The 19,443-nt window shown below is 34.5% G+C and overlaps 1 protein-coding gene across 14 annotated transcripts in view; it reads left to right on the forward strand.

The window, feature by feature from the left end:
* The window catches only part of SSBP2 (single stranded DNA binding protein 2), a 311,861-nt gene that overhangs the window by 100,367 nt on the left and 192,051 nt on the right, over nt 1–19,443 (forward strand). For 9 of the 14 annotated variants that reach the window (XM_057740080.1, XM_057740074.1, XM_057740122.1 and 6 more), the window contains exons 3-4: nt 4,093–4,154; nt 16,300–16,384. In XM_057740080.1, coding sequence (XP_057596063.1) covers nt 4,093–4,154; nt 16,300–16,384 — 147 coding nt within the window. The remainder of the gene's footprint in view (nt 1–4,092; nt 4,155–16,299; nt 16,385–19,443) is intronic. The other 5 variants (XM_057740161.1, XM_057740146.1, XM_057740141.1 and 2 more) reach the window with 1 other exon arrangement.

The raw sequence follows: 19,443 nt of genomic DNA on the forward strand, positions 1-19,443 counted from the left end.
TATCCAATTTATTGGCATATAGTTGCTTGTAGTAGGCTCTCATGATTTTTTGTATTTCTGAAGTGTCTGTTGTTACTTCTCCTTTTTCATTTCCTTTTCTGTTGATTTCCATCTTCTCCCTTTTTTTCCTGATGAGTCTGGCTAATGTTTATCAATTTTGCTTATCTTCTCAAAGAACCAGCTTTTAGCTTTATCTATCTTTGCTATTGTTTCCTTCATTTCTTTTTCATTTATTTCTTATCTGATTTTTATGATTTCTTTCCTTCTGCTCATTTTGGGGTTTTTTTGTTCTTCCTCTAATTGTTTTAGTTGTAAGGTTAGGTTGTTTATTCGAGAATTTTCTTGTTGTTTGAAGTAGGATTGTATTGCTATAACTTCTCTCTTAGAACTGTTTTTCCTGCATCCCATAGGTTTTGGATTGTTGTGTTTTCATTGTTTTGATTTCCTCTTTATTTCTTCAGTGATTTCTTGATTGTTTAATAGCATATTGTTCAGCCTCCATGTGTTTGTATTTTTCACAGTTTTTTTTTCCTGTAATTGATACCTAGTCTCATGGCGTTGTGGTCACAGAAGATGCATGATAAAATTTTGATTTTCTTGAGTTTACCAAGGCTTGATTTGTGACCCAGGGTGTGATCTATCCTGGGGAATATTCCATGTGCACTTGAGAAGAAAGTGTATTCTGTCGTTTTTGGATGGAATGTCCTATAAATATCAATGAAGTCGAGATGGTCTAATGTGTCATTTAAACCTTGTGTGTCCTTATTTATTTTCTGTTTGGATGATGTGTCCATTGATGTAAGTGGGGTGTTAAAGTCTCCTACTATTATTGTGTTACTGTCGATATTCCCTTTTATGGCTGTTAGCATTTGCCTTATGCACTGAGGTGCTCCTCTGTTGGGTGCATAGATATTTACCATTGTGATATGTTCTTCTTGGATGGATCCCTTGATCATTATGTAGTGTCCTTCCTTGTCTCTTGTAATAGTCTTTACCTTAGAGTCTAATTTGTCTGATACGAGTATTGCTACTCCAGCTTTCTTTTGACTTCCATTTGCATGGAATATCTTTTTCCATCCCCTTACTTTCAGTCTATATGTATCCCTTGGTCTGAAGTGGGTTTCCTGTAGACAGCATATGTAAGGGTCTTGTTTTTGTATCCATTCAGCCAGTCTGTGTCTTTTGGTTGGAGCATTTAATCCATTTACATTTAGGGTAATTATTGACATGTATGTTCCTATTACCATTTTCTTCTTTTGAGTTTGTTTTTGTAGGTCTTTTCCTTCTCTTGTGGTGTTTCCTGCCTAGAGAAGTTCCTTTAGCATTTGTTTTAAGACTGCTTTGGTGGCGCTGAATTCTCTTAATTTTTCCACGTTTGTAAAGCTTTTGATTTCTGTGTCAACTCTGAATGAGATTCTTGCTGGGTAGAGCATTCTTGGCTGTAGGTTTTTCTTTTTCAAGACTTTAAGTATATTCTGCCACTCTCTTCTGGCCTGCAGAGTTTCTGCAGAAAGATCAGCTGTTATCCTTGTGGGTTTTCCCTTATATATTATTTGTTGCCTCTCTCTTGCTGCTTTTACTATTCTTTCTTTGTGTTTAATTTTTGTTACTTTGAGTAATATGTGCCTCAGTGTGTTTCTCCTTGGGTTTATTCTGTATGAGACTCTCTTTGCTTCATGGACTTGATTGACTATTTCCTTTCCCATGTTGGGGAAGTTTTTGACTATAATCTCTTCAGATATTTTCTCAGACTGTTTCTTTTGTTCTTCTTCTTCTGGGATGTCTATGATTTGAATGTTGTCCCTGAGGTCTCTGAGACTGTCTTCCATTCTTTCTATTCTTTTTTTCTTTTTCTTGCTCTGTGGCAGTTATTTCCACCATTCTGTCTTCCAGCTCACTTACTCGTTCTTCTGCCTCAGTTATCCTGCTGCTGATTCCATCTAGAGTATTTTTAATTTCAGTTATTGTGTTGTTCATTACTGTTTGTTTTCTCTTTAGTTCTTCTAGGTCCTTATTAAGTGTTTCTTATATTTTCTCTATTTTTTTTTCTAGATTTTGTATCATTTTTACTATCATTACTCTGAACTCCTTTTCAGGCAATTTGCCTATTTCCTCTTCATTTATTTGGTCTTGTGGATTTTTTTGTTGCTCCTTTGCCTGCAAGGTGTTTCTTTGTTTTCTCATTTTGTCTAATTTACAGTATCTTTCCCTATGCTGTGAAGTAGTAATTTCTCTTGCTTCTGTTCTCTGCCTCCTATGGTGGGGTTGGTCCAGTGTCTTGAGTAGACTTCCTGGTGGGAGGGTCTGGTGCCTGCTTCCTCATGTGTGGATCTGAGTCTTTTCTCTCTGATGAGCAGGACCGTGTCAGGTGGTGTGTTTTAGGGTATCTGTGAGCTTAATATGGCTGTAGGTAGTCTTTGTGCTGATGGGTGGGTTTGTGTTCCTGTCTTATTTGTACTTTGGTGTGAGGTATCCAGCACTGGCAGTTGCAGGCAGTTGGGTGAAGCTGGATCTTAGACTCTGAGAGGCCTCTGTGAGAGTTCTCGGTGGTTAATATTCCCTGTAGCTGAAGACTCTCTAGTGGTCTAGCGTACTGGACTCAGTGCTCCCTCCCCAGGGTCTCAGTCCTGTTTGAGGAATCCACATTCCACAGGTCGGTCGTCCCAGTTATGCCGGGATCTTTGTAGTCCTTTCTGGTGTCCAAGTTCTTCTGCTAGTGTTCAGCTGGTTTTCTGTGGGAATTATTGCATCTTTTGATGTATTCCCGATGCATCTGTGGAGAGAGATGCCCTCCATGTGCTTATAGTTCACCGCCATCTTTCCTCTCTCTTTTGTTTGTTTTTTGAGAGCAAATTATTTGTCTGCATCAGGGTTCCCATTAGTTTATATTTTGTATATATAAGAACTCTAAAAGCACACTAGTTTCAGTGATTTTAATTGCATTCAAGTTTTGCATCTCTTCCTTAGAGAGGTTTTGATTTCTTTATCTTTTTTACATTTAGGGCCACTTTCTGTGCTTTTATTTTAAAATCATTTTGTTTTTCTGTTTTTATCTTTTTGGGATAACTTCTTCCATAGTAGGTGATAGGAAGGATTCCTTGAATTTTTTTGAAATCCATAATTATAGTTGTTTACTTCCTAGTAGTATTAAAGGCCCTATGGCCACATTTTATTGATCGGAGTATTGTTAAATATTTTTTATCATTAAAAAAACTAAGGAATATACTTACAATAAGGATTGTTTGTTTTTGAAGCTGGATCACCTTAGCTAAAAATACAGCTTACTTCTTAACGTTTGCCTTCTCTCTTTGTCCCCCTTCATTGCTTTGTTTTCCTCCACAGCATTTGTCATAAATATAATCTCTTTTTCTTTTAATTTTTTTAATGCTCTGTTTTCCCTACTAAAATGTAATCTCCCTGAATGCAAAGATTTTATTCTTTCTGTTTACTGCTATCCAGTGTTTAGAAAAGGCACTGTGTAAATACCAACCTAGGTTTCCAATTTTTAAATTTCAGTTGTAAAAAGCATTTAGTCAGAACTTGTAATTTTGAGAATATTGACATTTAAAATTTTTATTATAGTGAACTCCATCTCATCTGAAATACAAATAATTTGAAAGTTAATGTCACCATCTTTTAAAAATTCTAATGGAAGACATATGCCTTCTTACTCCCATCTCCTCAAATCAAGAACTTGGTAAAAAATTCAATCCTTAAAGTATAATTTAGGATAATATGTACTTATTAAGCCCAATCTTTTGCAAATTTCTGAGTTAGTGGTGATAACTGGTTTTCACATTGATGTTAGTAATGGTGATTTTCATGTGTCTTAAGATCTTGAAATAGCTTCTGAAATTCAGGCACAATGGGAAGCAAATTCAGGAAATTAATGGTGCTATCTTCTTTCAAACTATCCAGCCAGCAAATCATAATACAAAATGAATATTTATAAAACTTGAGTAAAGAATAACATGAAAATGATTAAAATTCTATATATTATCTTAATATTTTAAATGGGAAAATGTTGCTTTGTAATATGTGTGGGGAAAGTATTATTAGGAAAGTATTTAATATCTCTTTTATTCATTTTAGATAAGATGGGAAAAAAACATCACATTGGGGGAACCACCAGGATTCTTACATTCTTGGTGGTGGTAAGTATCTTTTATTCCATTTTCACTAACTTGATGATGCATTTCAGTAGGCCTGCACTGTTCCTGTTTATGATTTCATGCTTCTCATTTATGCTTTCTCATTTCCTCAATTATTTTCTGAAAGGTAGCACTTAGAAAAATAAAAAACAAACTCAAAACCAGCATTAATGTTATTTAACTTAAAGATACTGCTATTAAATCAAGATGTAATTGTGATGAGTGTGTGAGGTCTCCAACTGTAAGTATGATATTATATCATTCAGCTCTGGCTACCATAATAAAACACCATAGACTGGGTGGCTTAAACAACAGAAATTTATTTTCTCACAGTTCTGGAGGCTGGAAGGCCAAATTCAAGCTGCCAAGCATAGTCTGTTTCTGGTGAGAACTCTTCCTGGCTTGTAGATGGCTGCCCCTTCTTACTGTGTCCTCACATAGCAGAGAGACAGAGACCAACCAAGCATGGGCTAGCTAACTGACTAGCTCTCTGGTGTCTCTTTTTATAAGGGCACTAATTGAATCATGAGGGCCTCACCCTTGTGACCTCATCTAAACTTGAGGATACTGAAGGTGATGATGGTGGTGAATGTTTAGGAGAGGGAATAGTCAAAAAAAAATTGAAATAATTCTCTATAGACTCAGAGGTAGAACCGACTAGGAATGTACACAAAGATGGTCAGTCAGTATTAATAAGGCCCACTTGATATCAGAACTTATACATTTTATTCTGGCACCAGTATGCCCAGGTATATGACTTTTCTGCAGTAGCAGTTGTTAGTCTAGGTATTCAAATGGACAAGCTAGGCTTTTCTTTTTTTTTAATTTCTTCAGTTAGGAGCATTTCCTGTTCAGTACCTTATACACTCATCTCTCAGCATCTTATTTAAAAGAAAAAACAAAAGCTCTCTTCTAGTGCCCTGCACGTAATTTCCTGATCCGTTACTTAATGCCATCATCTTTATAATCTCTCTCCTGAAATGTGCTTTACTAGAAATTCTGTGGTGAATGGAACCGCACTTGGTCAGTTGTGGTTGTGGGTTTCCCTTGTTTGTCTCACATACATATGGCAGGAACAGGTGCAGTCCTTTGGTTCAGAGTTGTTCCCGTATTTGGAACAGCGGTTCCTTACAGTTAAGCACTATCATTGTGCTGTTTTCCAGGGGTTTTAAGACTGACCTGTTGTAACATATAATGTTATAAAAGTCAGTTTTTCATTTTAACATAGTCTGTGTTTATGATATCTAGATCAAGACTATAAACGCTTAACTGTTTGCTAAATGTAATTGAGCTTCCCCACTTGTTGACACCCTTATATTTTGTACGTTTCCTATTAGCTCTACAAAGTGACACAAGAAACCACTTTAGAAGTCTGTCCCTATTGGATTAGTGGGTTAACAAAATGAGGATTTTAAGTTTCTCATTATAGAATTAATTCTATTTCTTGCACTATCTCTCTTTTACTCCCTTCCTCATGAATTTAACCTGTCCTTACACTGTAAATGGTTGATAATAACTCACTGAATGCTGTAGCTTTTTGCTTCCAGCAGACTTTAGTTTTTTCGGTTTTCACTGTCAGAAAGTGCAGCTCTTAAATCTGCCATTGCTCTTCCTTTTTCTATGGCTCTTACATTCAGGGGAGCTCTTCCTCTGTGGTTTTGGTATTTTAAGAAATTTTTCCTTAGAGATATCAAAGAAATTGCAAATAACGGGCACATAAATATTTTTAGACCATATTTATTTTAATTTACATCTAGCACATGCAAAAGATACGTTATTTTCAGTGTTTTTAATGTTCTTCCCTAAAACTACTAATGTACCTTTTGAAGTGCCTACTTTATCCATATAAATCAGTGATTCTTAATGATTTTGAAGTCATGGGGTCCTCTGAGAACTGATGAAAAGCTATGGATCCCCTCTTTCAGGAAACTGACCAGATCCTAAGCTTTCCTGATCACTGTGTGTAGCCAGCCATGACTGTGGGACTTATATCCAGCAGAGGCCTGACTTCTTTCTTCCAGCTGTTTCAGAGGTCCCTTTGATTTTTTTTTTTTTAAATTAAGGCTTTATCTTTTAGAGTTCAGTAGGTTCACAACAAAATTGAGGGGAAGGTAGAGATTTCCCATATACCTCCTGCTTCCACACACATATAGCCTCCCATCATCAACATTCCCCACCAGAGTGGTACATTGTTACAATTGATGAACCTACATTAACATACTGTAATCACTCAAAGTCCATAATTTACATTACAGTTCATTTTTGCCATTGTACATTCTGTGGGTTTGAACAAATGTATAATGACATGTATCCACAATTATAGTAATACACAGAGTATTTTCACTGTCCTAAAAATCTATGCTCTGCCTCTTCATCCCCCCTACCCACCCTCCACCCGTGGTACTCACTGATCCTTTTATTGTCATCTCCAGAATGTCATTTAGTTGAAATAATACAGTATGTGGCCTTTTCAGGTTGGATTTTTTTCACTAAGTTATATGCATTTAAAGTTTCTCCATGCCTTCCTGTGACTTGATAGCTCTTTTCTTTTAGTGCTGAATAATATTTCATTGTCTGGATGTACCTTGGTTTAATTATTGATTCACCTAGTGAAGGGCATCTTGGTTGCTTCCAAGCTTGGCAATTATGAAAAAAGCTGTTATAAACATCCATGTGTAGATTTTTATGTGGTCATAAATTTTCAGTTCCTTTAGGTATATACCAAAGAGTGCAATTGCTGGATCATATGCTAAGAATATGTTTAGTTTTGTAAGAAGCTGCCGAGCTGTCTTCTAGAGTGGCTGTACCATTTTGTATTCCCACCAGCAGCAATTGAGAGTTTCTGTTGCTGCGCATCCTGGCTAGCATTTGTTGCTATCAGTGTTCCAGATTTTGGCCATTCTAATAAATGTGTGATGGTGTCTCATTGTATTATTTTGCCTTTCCCTGGTGACATGTGATGTGGAGCATCTTTTCATATGCTTATTTGTCATCTCTATATCTTTTTTGGTGAGGTATCTGTTAAGGTCTTTGGCGCATTTTTTAATCAAGTTGTTTATTTTCTAATTGTTGAGTTTTAAGAGTTCTTTATATATTTTGAATAACAGTCCTTTATCAGATGTGTGTTTTGTGTATATTTTCTCTCAGTCTGTGGCTCATCTTCTCATCATCTTGACACTGCCCTTTGCAGAACAGAAGTTTTTAATTTTAATAAAGTCTGGTTTATCAGTTATTTCTTTTATGTATTGTGCCTTTAATGTTATACCTAAAAAGTAATTGCTATACTCAAAGCTTATCTTGGTTTTCTCCTAAGTTAACTTCTAGGAGTTTTATTGTTTTACATCTTACATCTAGGTCTGTGATCCATTTCGAGTTAATTTTTGTGAAGGATTTCTAGTGTCTAGATTCATTTTTTATTTTTTTCACATGGGGGATGTCCAGTTGTTGCAATATCATTTGTTGAAAAGACTACCTTTGCTCCATTGTATGATTGCCTTTGTTCCTTTGTCAGAGATCAGTTGACTATATTTATATGGGACTATTTGTGGGCTCTCTTTTCTGTCCCATTGATGTATTGTCTGATCTTTACTAATACCACACTGTCTTGATTACTGTAGCTTTATAATAAGTCTTAAAGTTGGGTAGTATCAGTCTTCCATTTCTGTTCTTCTTTAATATTGTGTTAGCTATTCTGGGCCTTTTTCCTTTAGCAACTTTAGAATCAGTTTGTCAATATCCATGAGATAACTTGTTGGGATTTTGATTGGGATCACATTGAATCTATAGATCAAGTTTGGAAGAACTGACGTCTTGACAATATTGAGATGCCTGACCTTTTTATCCTTAACTCTTTAGAGCTGGCCTACTAGGTTAGGGATTCAGAACTGCCTTTTTTCAGGTTGTCTTTTTTTTGTTTTTGACTGGAACAGCTGTTGCTGCTTTTGAGGTCCAGATGATTAGGATAACATGTATTCTTTGAGAATTATGTTTGCTTATTTGGTTATACTAAAAGTCCCTGTTGAATGGATCAGTTGCTTTTTTATGACTTCTTCTCACTTCTGTTTTTTATAGAATATTTGCAAGTGGAGTTTTCTTGTTGTTTAAGCCTCTTCACCAAATATCTACTATGCAAAATTATGCTGCCTTCAAGGAAATAAGTAGTAGGAGAGATAAACAATAATGTTATAACTGAGGTATGTACTGGTTATAATAGCAATACAAGAGGAATACTTATATCAGCTTGGGAGAGGTAGGAAAGGCTACATAGGGAAAGTAAATCTGAACTGATTAGAAAGTTGAGTGAGGAAGGGAAATTTTGGGCAAGAAATAGTTAGAATGAAATCTCGAAAGTGATGCATTTGCATTCAAGGAGTGACAGGTCTCTTGGATCAGTTGAATTGTAGATGCAGTTCTATGATGTGATAGAATATAAGGCTAGAAACAAAGGCAGGGGCCAGACTGTGAAGGCCTGTAGTACATCAAGGATTTTGGACTAGAACTCAAAGATTTTAAACAAGGTACATGACATGATTAGCTTTGTGCTTTTAGATACTTGGCATCACCATAGATATGGATTGAAGAGGATTGAGAACAGAGGCAGAGTCTTGTTTACAGGGCAGTTGTTAGTTTCCAGCTGAAAGGTGATTAGGTGATGGACCCTAGGTAGTGAACACTGAGTGGAATAGATTGGAAATGAATGGAGAACTTTCCAGGTTTTAGATTTGGATGGTGGGATGAACACTGATGCTATTGATTGAGTGAGGGAGTAAAGAGAGAACAACAGGCTTCGGAAAAAAGATCATGATTTAGTTCAGGCAGATTAAATTTTGAGATGCCTGTGTCACATTCAGATAGAGATGCCCTGTACGGAGTCAGAGATCTGGGTCTGTAGATCTGAGACATGCCCATAATGATTTGGGAATTATCAGCATAGACTGTACTGTAGGTGAAGAGTGTTCATGGGTGAAACTGCCAGTGTAACAAGTAAGAGCAAGGCCTGGGGAAAGTCAACATTTAAGTGTAGGTGGATAAAGAAGAGCCTCAGGAAAAAATACTCAGGAAGGAAGGAGGGTAATCAGGAAAGAATAATGTATGGGAACCAAGAAAGGCAATCAAAGGAGAGATTCAATTATGCAGCAGGTATAAGTAAAAAAAAAGAAAAGAAAAGAAAAGAAAACAGAACTCAAGTATTTTCCTTAATTGGGACGTAAGGTGAACTTTGGTGGTCTTGGGGAGAACAGTTTTAGTGGAATTTAGAAGGCTGTTATATTTCATTTTTCCAGCTCCAGGGTTATGAAGAGTAGTTGAAGTGTGTGGTGATGTGTGTAGTAGTTTCAGGATTAATAATGGAACAGGACCTAACATTTTTATTTTTAAAATAGAATAGATTTGAGCATGTCTATAGATTGAGGTGAAAAGAGTAGGAGAGGTTGAAGATGCATGGAAGAGCAATAAACATGCACAAAAATGCAGAATAAACTACAGGAGGAATGAGGGGCAAAGGCCTTGGAGAGGAGGAGGGGAGTTTCTCCCTTTAGTATGGGATAGAGGAAAGTATATAATTGTACTTTCTGGAACTGTTTTTTTTGTTTGTTTCTGTTATGATTTCCGTTATCATTTCTTTTCTTCTTTCCCAGTTTGCACCATGCCCGGTGCTATTGTATTTCTTAGGCCTCCCTCCTGTGTTCACTACGTTTACCTTGATCAAATCCCTCGTGAAAATGTATTTCCTGTTAGTATGCTTTAATAAACGTTCCCAGCTCTCTTCCATGAATTTCAGAAATACAAATGCCAAGAAACTTTTTTCTTCTGAAATTAATGTCCTTTTCGATTTGTATAATTCAAAAATACACATTTTGAAACTTCCTATTTAAAGTTTTAATGGCAGAGACTGTCTCATTTTTATTTAATTTTATATATAAAACACCTTTTGAAGTAACTTTGAGCTCATGTATTTATGTCCTGTAATTAAATATGTATAACATTGCAGAGAAAATAAACTAATAACTAAGATTATTGTGAGAATCCAGTTTTTGTCACCTGGCAGTGGAAAAGTCAAATCTTTGCAGCATGCTAGCAGTCTAATGATTTTAGAATCTAATCGTGACATCAGGTATAGCTAAGAATAACCAAATGCCCATGTGAAAGTAATAGTGTTGGAATTAGGTAACAGGCTTACTAGAATGGTATAATATTTATAATTGGCAGACTAGTTCTTACTGGTTCTTGCCTGTAATAGGCATTGCATAGCTAGGTATTTATTTGAATTAAGTTAAACTAAACATCAATATAAGACAGTGTAGGCAACAACTAGGATAGAAGGAGGAGTGTAATCAGTTATAAGGGAATAAATAGTGTTAGCAAGAGAGAAAGCAAAGAACGGGTGGTCAGGCTATAGGGGAGGAGCAAAATGTGTCTGGGAGAGTAGAAAAGGAATGTGGAATACAGAGGAAGATTTGGTAGGGAGAAGACGTAAAAAAAAACCAAACAAACGGAATCTTCCATTAAATATAAAGGATTAGAAAGGAAATTGAGGCAAATTTTACTTAAAAAGAAAACTTTTTTTTCTGGCCATAAAAACTATGAGATTCTCTAGAATACCTTTAATACCTTTATACTTCTTTTAAAAGTACTTTAGTATAAATCATCTCTTTGTATCTGCACAAGAGTCTGTAAAATACATAACAGATATTTTCTCTCTTTTTACATAAAAAAAATAAGGAACAAAACTGTTTGCTCAAGGTCAGACTCAGAATTGGAATTAAAGTTTTTTGAATTGCAACCAGTGCTCATCTCAGCAACAGATATTATTTCTTAGATAGGGAGCAGAATTTAGTGGCCCAATATTAATAAAACACTAATTACAGCTCCCTTTTGAGCATAATGAGTGGCTAATTCCAGACAGCAGATAATAAATGGGACTCAGAAAAGTTGGCTCTTCTGAGCCCAGTCTGTCTTGAGGCATCCATGGGTCACTGGCAGCTTGTGTAGGGTGAGGAGGTGGTTGCCATAGGTTACTCAGGAAATGAGTTGGAGTACAAGGGTGGAAGGTAGGGTAACAAAGTGTTTGCTGCTTTATCCAGGACAGGCATCTATCTACAATACTTTTGTAACAGCTGATGGTTCTTACACTGCCAGAGCTATATAAACCTACCCATAATCAGAATAAGGCACCTTGAAATAAGAATTTTTAATACCATACTCACAACTCACATACTCATACAGGCAAAACAATGTAAGATAAAAAGTTCAAGCCAAGATCTGCCACTAAATAACTGTGTGGCCCTTAGGTAAATTATTTAATCTCTCACAGTCTCAGTTCCCTTATCTATAAAATGGGAAAAAATAATAGGATTAAATGATGGAAAATGTTTAGTATATGATGCTTGAATTTAGCACATACTTATTAAATATAAGCTCTGGGATATTTTGATAATATTTTAAAATATGAATTTGTTACTAATCCAGGATTATGTGAGAATTTTATGATAGTGGCACAGAATTTAATGCTTACATTTTAGATAGTATTAAGCAATGCTAAGGAATAATACACATATGTGAAAGTTCTAAGGTGATGAACAGGTACGTGTACATTTCATGTAAAACCCTCCATTGTATTATGAATGGATAGTTTTCTTCAATGTGGATTAAGAGTAAGTAACATTAATTGATAAAATATTTTGGGGATAGTCAACAAGAAATAACTTCCTTTGTTATTTTAAGTCTTGAATTTATAATAACATGACTTGCTCCTCAGAAAAAAAAAATGTCTTCCCCAGAGTTTTTTCGCTGCTTCTTTTAATTTTTATTTTCATAGAATCCTAGATCTGGCCAGTGGCATGAAGATTATATAATTATGTTAGCATCCCATCTTCTGGGACACATCTGGCATGTTTACCCATCCTCATAGACTTCTCTGACAGCTATTTTGCTTTCTGTATTCCCTAGAGATATTGAAGGCTAGCTAAGTCACTTTGACTCATATCCTCAGGATAGAAGGAAAAAGTATTTGGATGAGATCCTCTACCTGGGAATCCTGTGGGTTTTTTTTTTTTTTTAATTTATGTGGGGAAATTTTTAATAAATGGTACAAGAACAAAGATTTCAATACTTTACAAGTTTTGCTTCTCTGTATTTAGTCTCTGCTTCATTTGTAAGATAGAGATTTTTCACTTGTTTCTTCTTAGAAATAAAGAGACTGTGTAAATCTAAAGCATTATTCATGATGATTAGCCCACCACATTTCAGGAATAGTATTTTGGTTTCAAACTTAATAGACAGTATTTTGGTTTCAAGTTTTGGATTAGAGAAATTGAAAAGCTCCTGGGCCTCCAGCATGTCAGGTTGTAGACAGAGGAAGTCTGTAACTGTTGATTATTACTGCTTCATAGTATAGTTTGAAATTGCAAAATCTCCAGCTTTATTATTCTTTCTCAAGATTGCTTTGGCTATTCAAGGTCTTTTGTGGTTCCATACAAATTTTAAAGTTATTTTTCCTGTGAAAAATGCCATTGGAATTTTGATAGGGATTGAAATAAATCTGTAGATTCCTTTGAGTAGTGTGGACATTTTAACAATATTCATTCTTCCAATCCGTGGCATGGAATATCTTTCTGTTTATGTCTTCCTCAATTTCTTTCAGCAATATCTTACAGTTTTCAATATATTGATCTTTCACCTCCATGGCTAAATATATTCCTAGGTACTTTTTGATGTATTTGTAAATGGGATTGTTTTTTAATTTCTATTTCTAATAGTTCATTGTTAGTGTAGATTCACAAAAACAAAAATCACAAATCACAACAGACTTTTGTATATTGATTTTTTTAATCCTGCAACTTTATTGAATTGATTTATTAATTCTAGCAGGTTTTTTTGTGTGGAATCTTTAATAATTTGAGTCTTCCCTCTTTTTTCTTAGTCTCTTAGCTAATGGTTTGTCAAGTTTGTTGATCTTTTCAAAGAACCAGCTTCTGGTTTGTCTTTATTTTTTCATTCTTTATTTCATTTATTTCTGCTTTAATCTTTATTATTTCCTTCTGCTAGCTTCTTTCCTTCTGGTTTCATCTTTGATCCATTGGGAATGTGTTGTTTAATTGCCACAAATTTGTGAGTTGTTCAGTTTTCCTTCTGTTATTGATTTCTGACTTCATCCCATTGTGGTCAGAGAACATACTTTGTATGATATTTGTCTTTTTAAGTCTGTTAAAATTTAATTTGTGCCCTAACGTGTGGTTTATCCTGGAAAACATCCCGTGTGAATGTTACAAGAATGTGTATACTTTTTGTTGGTAGTGTTCTGTATATATCTATTAGATGTAGTTGGTTTATTGTGCCATTTAAGTCCTCTATTTCCTTGCTTGTGTTCTGTCTACTTGTTCTATCCATTATTGGGAATAGAGTATTGATGTCCCTAACTATTATTGTAGAACTGTGTATTTCTCCCTTGGGTAAATGTCTTTAAAACGATATATTTCTTTAGCTTTTATCAAGGGAATAATGTAATGTAGAATTGTTAGAAACACCATGTATAAAGTTATCTACTTTAGAAATTTGTTTTATTATCCTTAGTCTGGCTCTTGTAAATTTCTGACCTCCTATTAAGTCCATACAGAGAAACATTGTCATAATATTGCACATAATATTCTGTGATTAAACTATATACAAAGACAACCGTTATAAAATTTTGGTTTTAAGAGCTTTGAGGTTCCTTAAGAACATAAAAATAAGTATAATTGTAATATAGTGTAATTCATCACACACCTAATCTAGGTGGAAAACTTTAAGCTATATCCTTATCTGTGTATAATTTTTATATGTTTTATCCCAAAAGGCATATAGGGAGGCCAGGTACAACCTTTAATTGCTTTCACTCTCTTAAAGGAATTGAAATTTATTTAAATTAATTGGTCTTTATTGTTTGCTTTGCATTTCTTGCTTATTGTAGAAATTTAAAAGGAAATAAATGCCAATATTTAATCTTTCATATGTTTCACCTCTAAAGGTAGTCTTATTTTACTGAATTAATTGTGTTATAAGGCTTACAGAATGTCTTATCCTGAGGAGAGAGATCCAGGTTAAATGAGACTTCAAGGGTCAAAAGAAAGAGACCAGTTTGATTTACCAAGTTTTATTGTACCATTGTTAACTGTGCCCTTAGACCAGTGACTTGCCTTAACAATATTGTATACATTTTAAGCTTTTGTACGAGCTAATTATAGTGTTGATGATATTATTAACATGCTTACTATAAGATTCCATGCTTACTTTATATAATTTACTTCTCAACAAGCCCATTTTTTTTTAAGCTCTTTATTGGAATATAATTGCTTTACACTCTTGTACCAGTTTTTGAGGTACACCAAAGTGAATCAGCTGTATTTATACACATATCCCCATATCCCCTCCCTCCCACATCCTTCCCACCCTTGCTGTCCTGGCCCTCTAAAGCATCACCCATCATCGAGTTGATCTCCCTTTGTTATACAGTGACTTCCCACTAGCTATCTATTTTATATTTGGTAGTGTATCTATGTCTATGCTACTCTCTCACTTCATCCCAGCTTCCCCTTCGCCCCCCACCCCAGCCCTGTGTCCTCAAGTCCATTGTCTACATCTGCATCTCTACTCTTGCCCTGTCACTGGGTTCATCAGTACCATTTCTTCAGATTCCATATATATATGAGTTAGCAAATGGTATTTGTTTTTCTCTTTCTGGCTTACTTCGCTCTGTATGACAGACTCTAGGTCTATCCACCTCATTACATAGAGCTCCATTTCATTCCTTTTTATGGCTGAGTAATATTCCATTGTATAAATGTGCCACATCTTCTTTATCCATTCATCTGTTGATAGGCATTTAGGTTGCTTCCATGTGCTGGCTATTGTAAATAGTGCTGCAGTGAACATTATGATACATGTTTCTTTTTGGCTTATGGTTTTCTCTGGGTATATGCCCAGTAGTGGGATTACTGGGTTATATGGCAGTTCCATTTTTAGTTTTTTAAGGAACCTCCAAACTGCTTTCCATAGTGGCTATACCAACTTACATTCCCACCAACAGTGCAGGCGAGTTCCCTTTTCTCCACACCCTCTCCAACATTTATTGTTTCTAGATGTTTTGATGATGGCCATTCTGACTGGTGTGAGGTGATACCTCATTGTGGCTTTGACTTGCATTTCTTTAATGATTAGTGATGTTGAGCATCTTTTCATGTGTTTGTTAACAACCCCATTTTATAGAGGAAGAAATTGTGCTTCTGTTTAAAACAAATTGAGCTAGTGAATGGCAGGGCTAGCTTTTTTCTCAGTTATGTCCTATTTCAGAACTTGTGCTGTTAACCTCTTGGCTTAGTCTCCTTTCCAATTCTATAGAGTGGGAAATGTGTAGTAAAAAATATTTGTTGATCAGTAAAATTACCGTTATCACCAGTACTTTCAGATATTTGCTTTCCTGATTTTTAATCCCTTACTCATGTTCATTGTTAATTTTATAAATGGGAGGATGACCAGGGCCATATATTTTGTAAGCATTATGATTATTTTTTCTCAACCATTTCTGTCTTGCTTTTTCCCATTGTTCTTGAATAGGAAGGAAAAAGAAAGTGTGAATTTTTTAATTTTCAAAATTACTAACATGTCTTTGTAATTACAAGGGAAAATAAGAGGATATTTTAAGAAAATATATTTATACAGGTGTGACTTAATGGTCAGGGTATTGGCTTGGGGATTGGACAACAAAATTATCTTTTAAAAAATGAATTCCACTTTTTAAAATAGTTACTTTAATTCTTTAATTATTAAATTGATATTTTTAAAATCTTTTTATTCTTCATGGGAAAGTTGTGAAAAGTATTATAATTATTTCAGTCATGTGTTTAAGTCATGTAAATAGACAATTAAGAATGAGTCTAAATTTTAAAATTATATTTTCATTTTAGAAAAATCTTAACATTTCTGAATGATGGCTAGGTTATACCCTGTTATCACATGATGAGCCTTGTCTGAATTTAAATCTTTCAAATAAATATTTGTCCTGAAGAAGAAAACACATTTTGTGTAAAGAATATTTGTCTTCTAATTTTTGGAATTATGATCTCTCATTTGACATTATATGATTTTCTTAATGTTACCATAATTACTTTTTTAGTGTATTTTGGGATCTCTACTGTGCAGCTCCAGAAAGACGGGAAACATGTGAACATTCAAGTGAAGCAAAAGCCTTCCATGATTATGTAAGTTGCTATATAATTTTACTAAGTTATATTGTCAGTTTTCTTTTTAACCACTGTTCTTGAAAAAAGCATTGAACCATCCATTTTTTCCTTTGGTACTTAAGAAACTATTCTTTTTTTCTTGGGAAATAGGCTCATCACTTTAAAAGTGAAATACAAATGGGTGTGTGAGTCTTGTTGAAGAAGCTTAGGGTAAGAGATTAGTCCTAACTCCAAACTATTAAAGGTGTCTCTTATTTTTATGTGTGCCTGATCCATGAAATTACAGATTTATAAAGATTAAGTAGTAATCATTCATTCCATAAAAAGTCACCATAAGAATTCTATAAATGAAGAGTTCGTCTTCTGCATATACCATTTTAAAAATATATAGAAATATTACATTATTCTCTTTTTTGCAACTTTTAGTTACACATCATAAGGCTAAATATCCCCTTCACTAAATTTAGTTCCATAGGTAAATTTATTGTGAGTTAAAGGAAATATTAGATGAGAGAAAAGAGTCTGGGCAAAAATGAAAATGTGAATTTTTTTTTTTTTAATTCTTAAGGGAGAGCAGTGGACTGTCCTTGGCTAGGTGATGTATATTGAATTTTTTTTTTAGAAGAACTGTAAATGTGATTTTAGAGAGTTGATGGCATCAGGAAGTAGATGTAAAAAACAAGGTGGAGGGGAGTAGATTTTCTTTAGGGAAAAATGGCATTTAAGAATGAGGAGACTGTGTTTTTGAAGGGGCTGGGAAAACACTGTGTTTGCAGAATGGACCATAAAATACATGCAGATTGAGTTTGGGATGGAAGGAAACCAGTTTCCTTCGTTTGGAGAAAGTAGAATTGGGCCTGGAGCCAGAGGAAATATCGATTTTAAGTACATACAACTTTACCAGAGGGATACATGTTTAGTTGGTAGAAGGAAGGCATCATTCTGTATAAATAGCCTTTAAAACCAAAACCAGGACTCAAAAGGGAAAAAGAACTTGTTCTTCCAAAGGAAATACTTCAGCCTTAGACTGAAGAGTGGAAATAGTGGGACGAATTATAATCCCAAACGTAGCACAAAGAAGAGTATGCATACTTAAGAGAAGTGAAACTCTTGGACATCTGGCAGGGACTGTGTAATACTTTAAATGTGTACTAAGCTGATTAAAGTGAGACTGCTTGTGATTACTTCATTGGATATTGATTGTACTCATAAAGCTTGCTATGTGCTAAACACTAGCTCTTGGGGACAAGGTGAGTGAAAGGATGCTGCTGCGTATAAAGAAAAAGTACAGAAAAGGCAGATAAGGCAGGGCCCAGGACACGACATTTATTTGAACAATCTCCTTCTCCTTTTTCACCCTTGGGTAATGTCTGTAAAGTAAAGCAGAGACCCAACCACAAAGAGTATAAGGATTCTGGCTAGAGTGAGATACTCATCTCATCTGTCTCTAACATCAAGAAAGACATGCCTAGATTTGGCCTTCCAGTAATGGGAAAAGTTTTTAAAATAACCACTAATTTTGACAGCTAGATGGCATTAGATAGTACCAGTGTTCTGCTTTACAGGACATACAATATTTGTGGATCTACATCTTAAGAAATTAATTATGTTAAATACTTTTTCAAAATTCCATTGCGTAGAAAGTTGCAGCCGTCTGTTCACCATGGAGGTCTTATAGGGAGCAGTGAACTCCTTTAGTATCTCCTTCTCAGAAGCATTAGGTAAATCATCACCGTCATTGTCATAGCCATCCTCATCATCATTGTAATCATTTTGCATTCACAAGGCGCTTTCAGTATTTCAGAGAGTACTCACACTTATTAGCTTTAGAAACCCACTAAAATACTTCAAGGTTTTTGAAAATGAGCATTGACCAGAGGTGGGAGTGAAATTAGAGTAGATTTTAAAGGAAGAATAACCCCTTACCATGTAATTTGGACCTCAGAAAATGTAGTTTAGAAAAAATTCAGCATTTGGATTTTACAATTGGTTATGAATTAGCCCATGTTTTATCAGATGTTTCATAATTTTATCTCAAAATTTTTAAGAGATTTGATTTCTTAGATGGCATTTTTATTATACCTCTAAGTCAATTTATTTTTAAATGGTAATACATCTCTAAGTTTTTTCAAACGGATGTTGCTGAAAAGATAGAGTTAGACTTACATAATCTTATATTGCAGTTGGATTTTTAGAAATACATTTGTTTTCTGTAGCAAACTTTTATGGGAATTTTCACGGGTGGGAGTTCCTGAATTCTTAATAGTAGACAATTTCTGAAAATGACCAACATAGTTCAGGGTTAGTGTGTAGATACAGAAGTTTGAAAGACTTAGGGAAGAAAATAGGAAACAGGAACAAACAAGATTTTGGTAAAATTCTGTCACGTTATATTGCTATATTGGAGTTCATTGGGAACCATTTCTAAGATAGTGATTAGTATATATACCTACTGAATTTCAAGGTAGTTCTCAAGGAAGTGTTCTGAAAAATATTTTCATTAGCTGCATCTTTAGAGTAAAAAAAAATACTTGCATGTATAAATTCTTGTTATTTTGTAGTCTTCACTTATCTATGAGATTGAATGGATAATGAAAAACTTTTTTAAAGTAGTGGAGGCATGATGAAGTAAATTGTGAATAATCCTTTAATTAAAGAATAGGCTAAAATGTTAAAAGTGATTATCTTTTGATATTGGGATTCTGCATGATTTTTATTTTTATCTGTGTAATTCTGTGTTTTCCAAGTATCTATGTTTAACTTCATATTCAAGAAAGTTACTTTAAAGCAGATTAAATTTCACCTTATAGTGAGTTCTAATCTTTCTTCTAAAATTAGAAAATAAAAAACTTAGTAAAATAAAATTTAGACTTGATGTGGTCATGTTTTCATGTAACCATGTTATATTCGTAAGCATATTTAGCATTTCTCATGAAAGACTTTTTTGGTAAATGTGCATAGTGAAAGAGAGATATATAAAAGAGAGATAGATGTAATTTTGAGTCATTCTATAATTTCTAATAACTTTTTTTGGTAATAATTGTCCCAGAAACATTTTTGGCTTTTGGTTTTAATTT

Source organism: Hippopotamus amphibius, chromosome 1 (genome assembly GCF_030028045.1).
Source record: "Hippopotamus amphibius kiboko isolate mHipAmp2 chromosome 1, mHipAmp2.hap2, whole genome shotgun sequence".
In the NCBI taxonomy this organism is placed as follows: Eukaryota; Metazoa; Chordata; class Mammalia; order Artiodactyla; family Hippopotamidae; genus Hippopotamus; species Hippopotamus amphibius.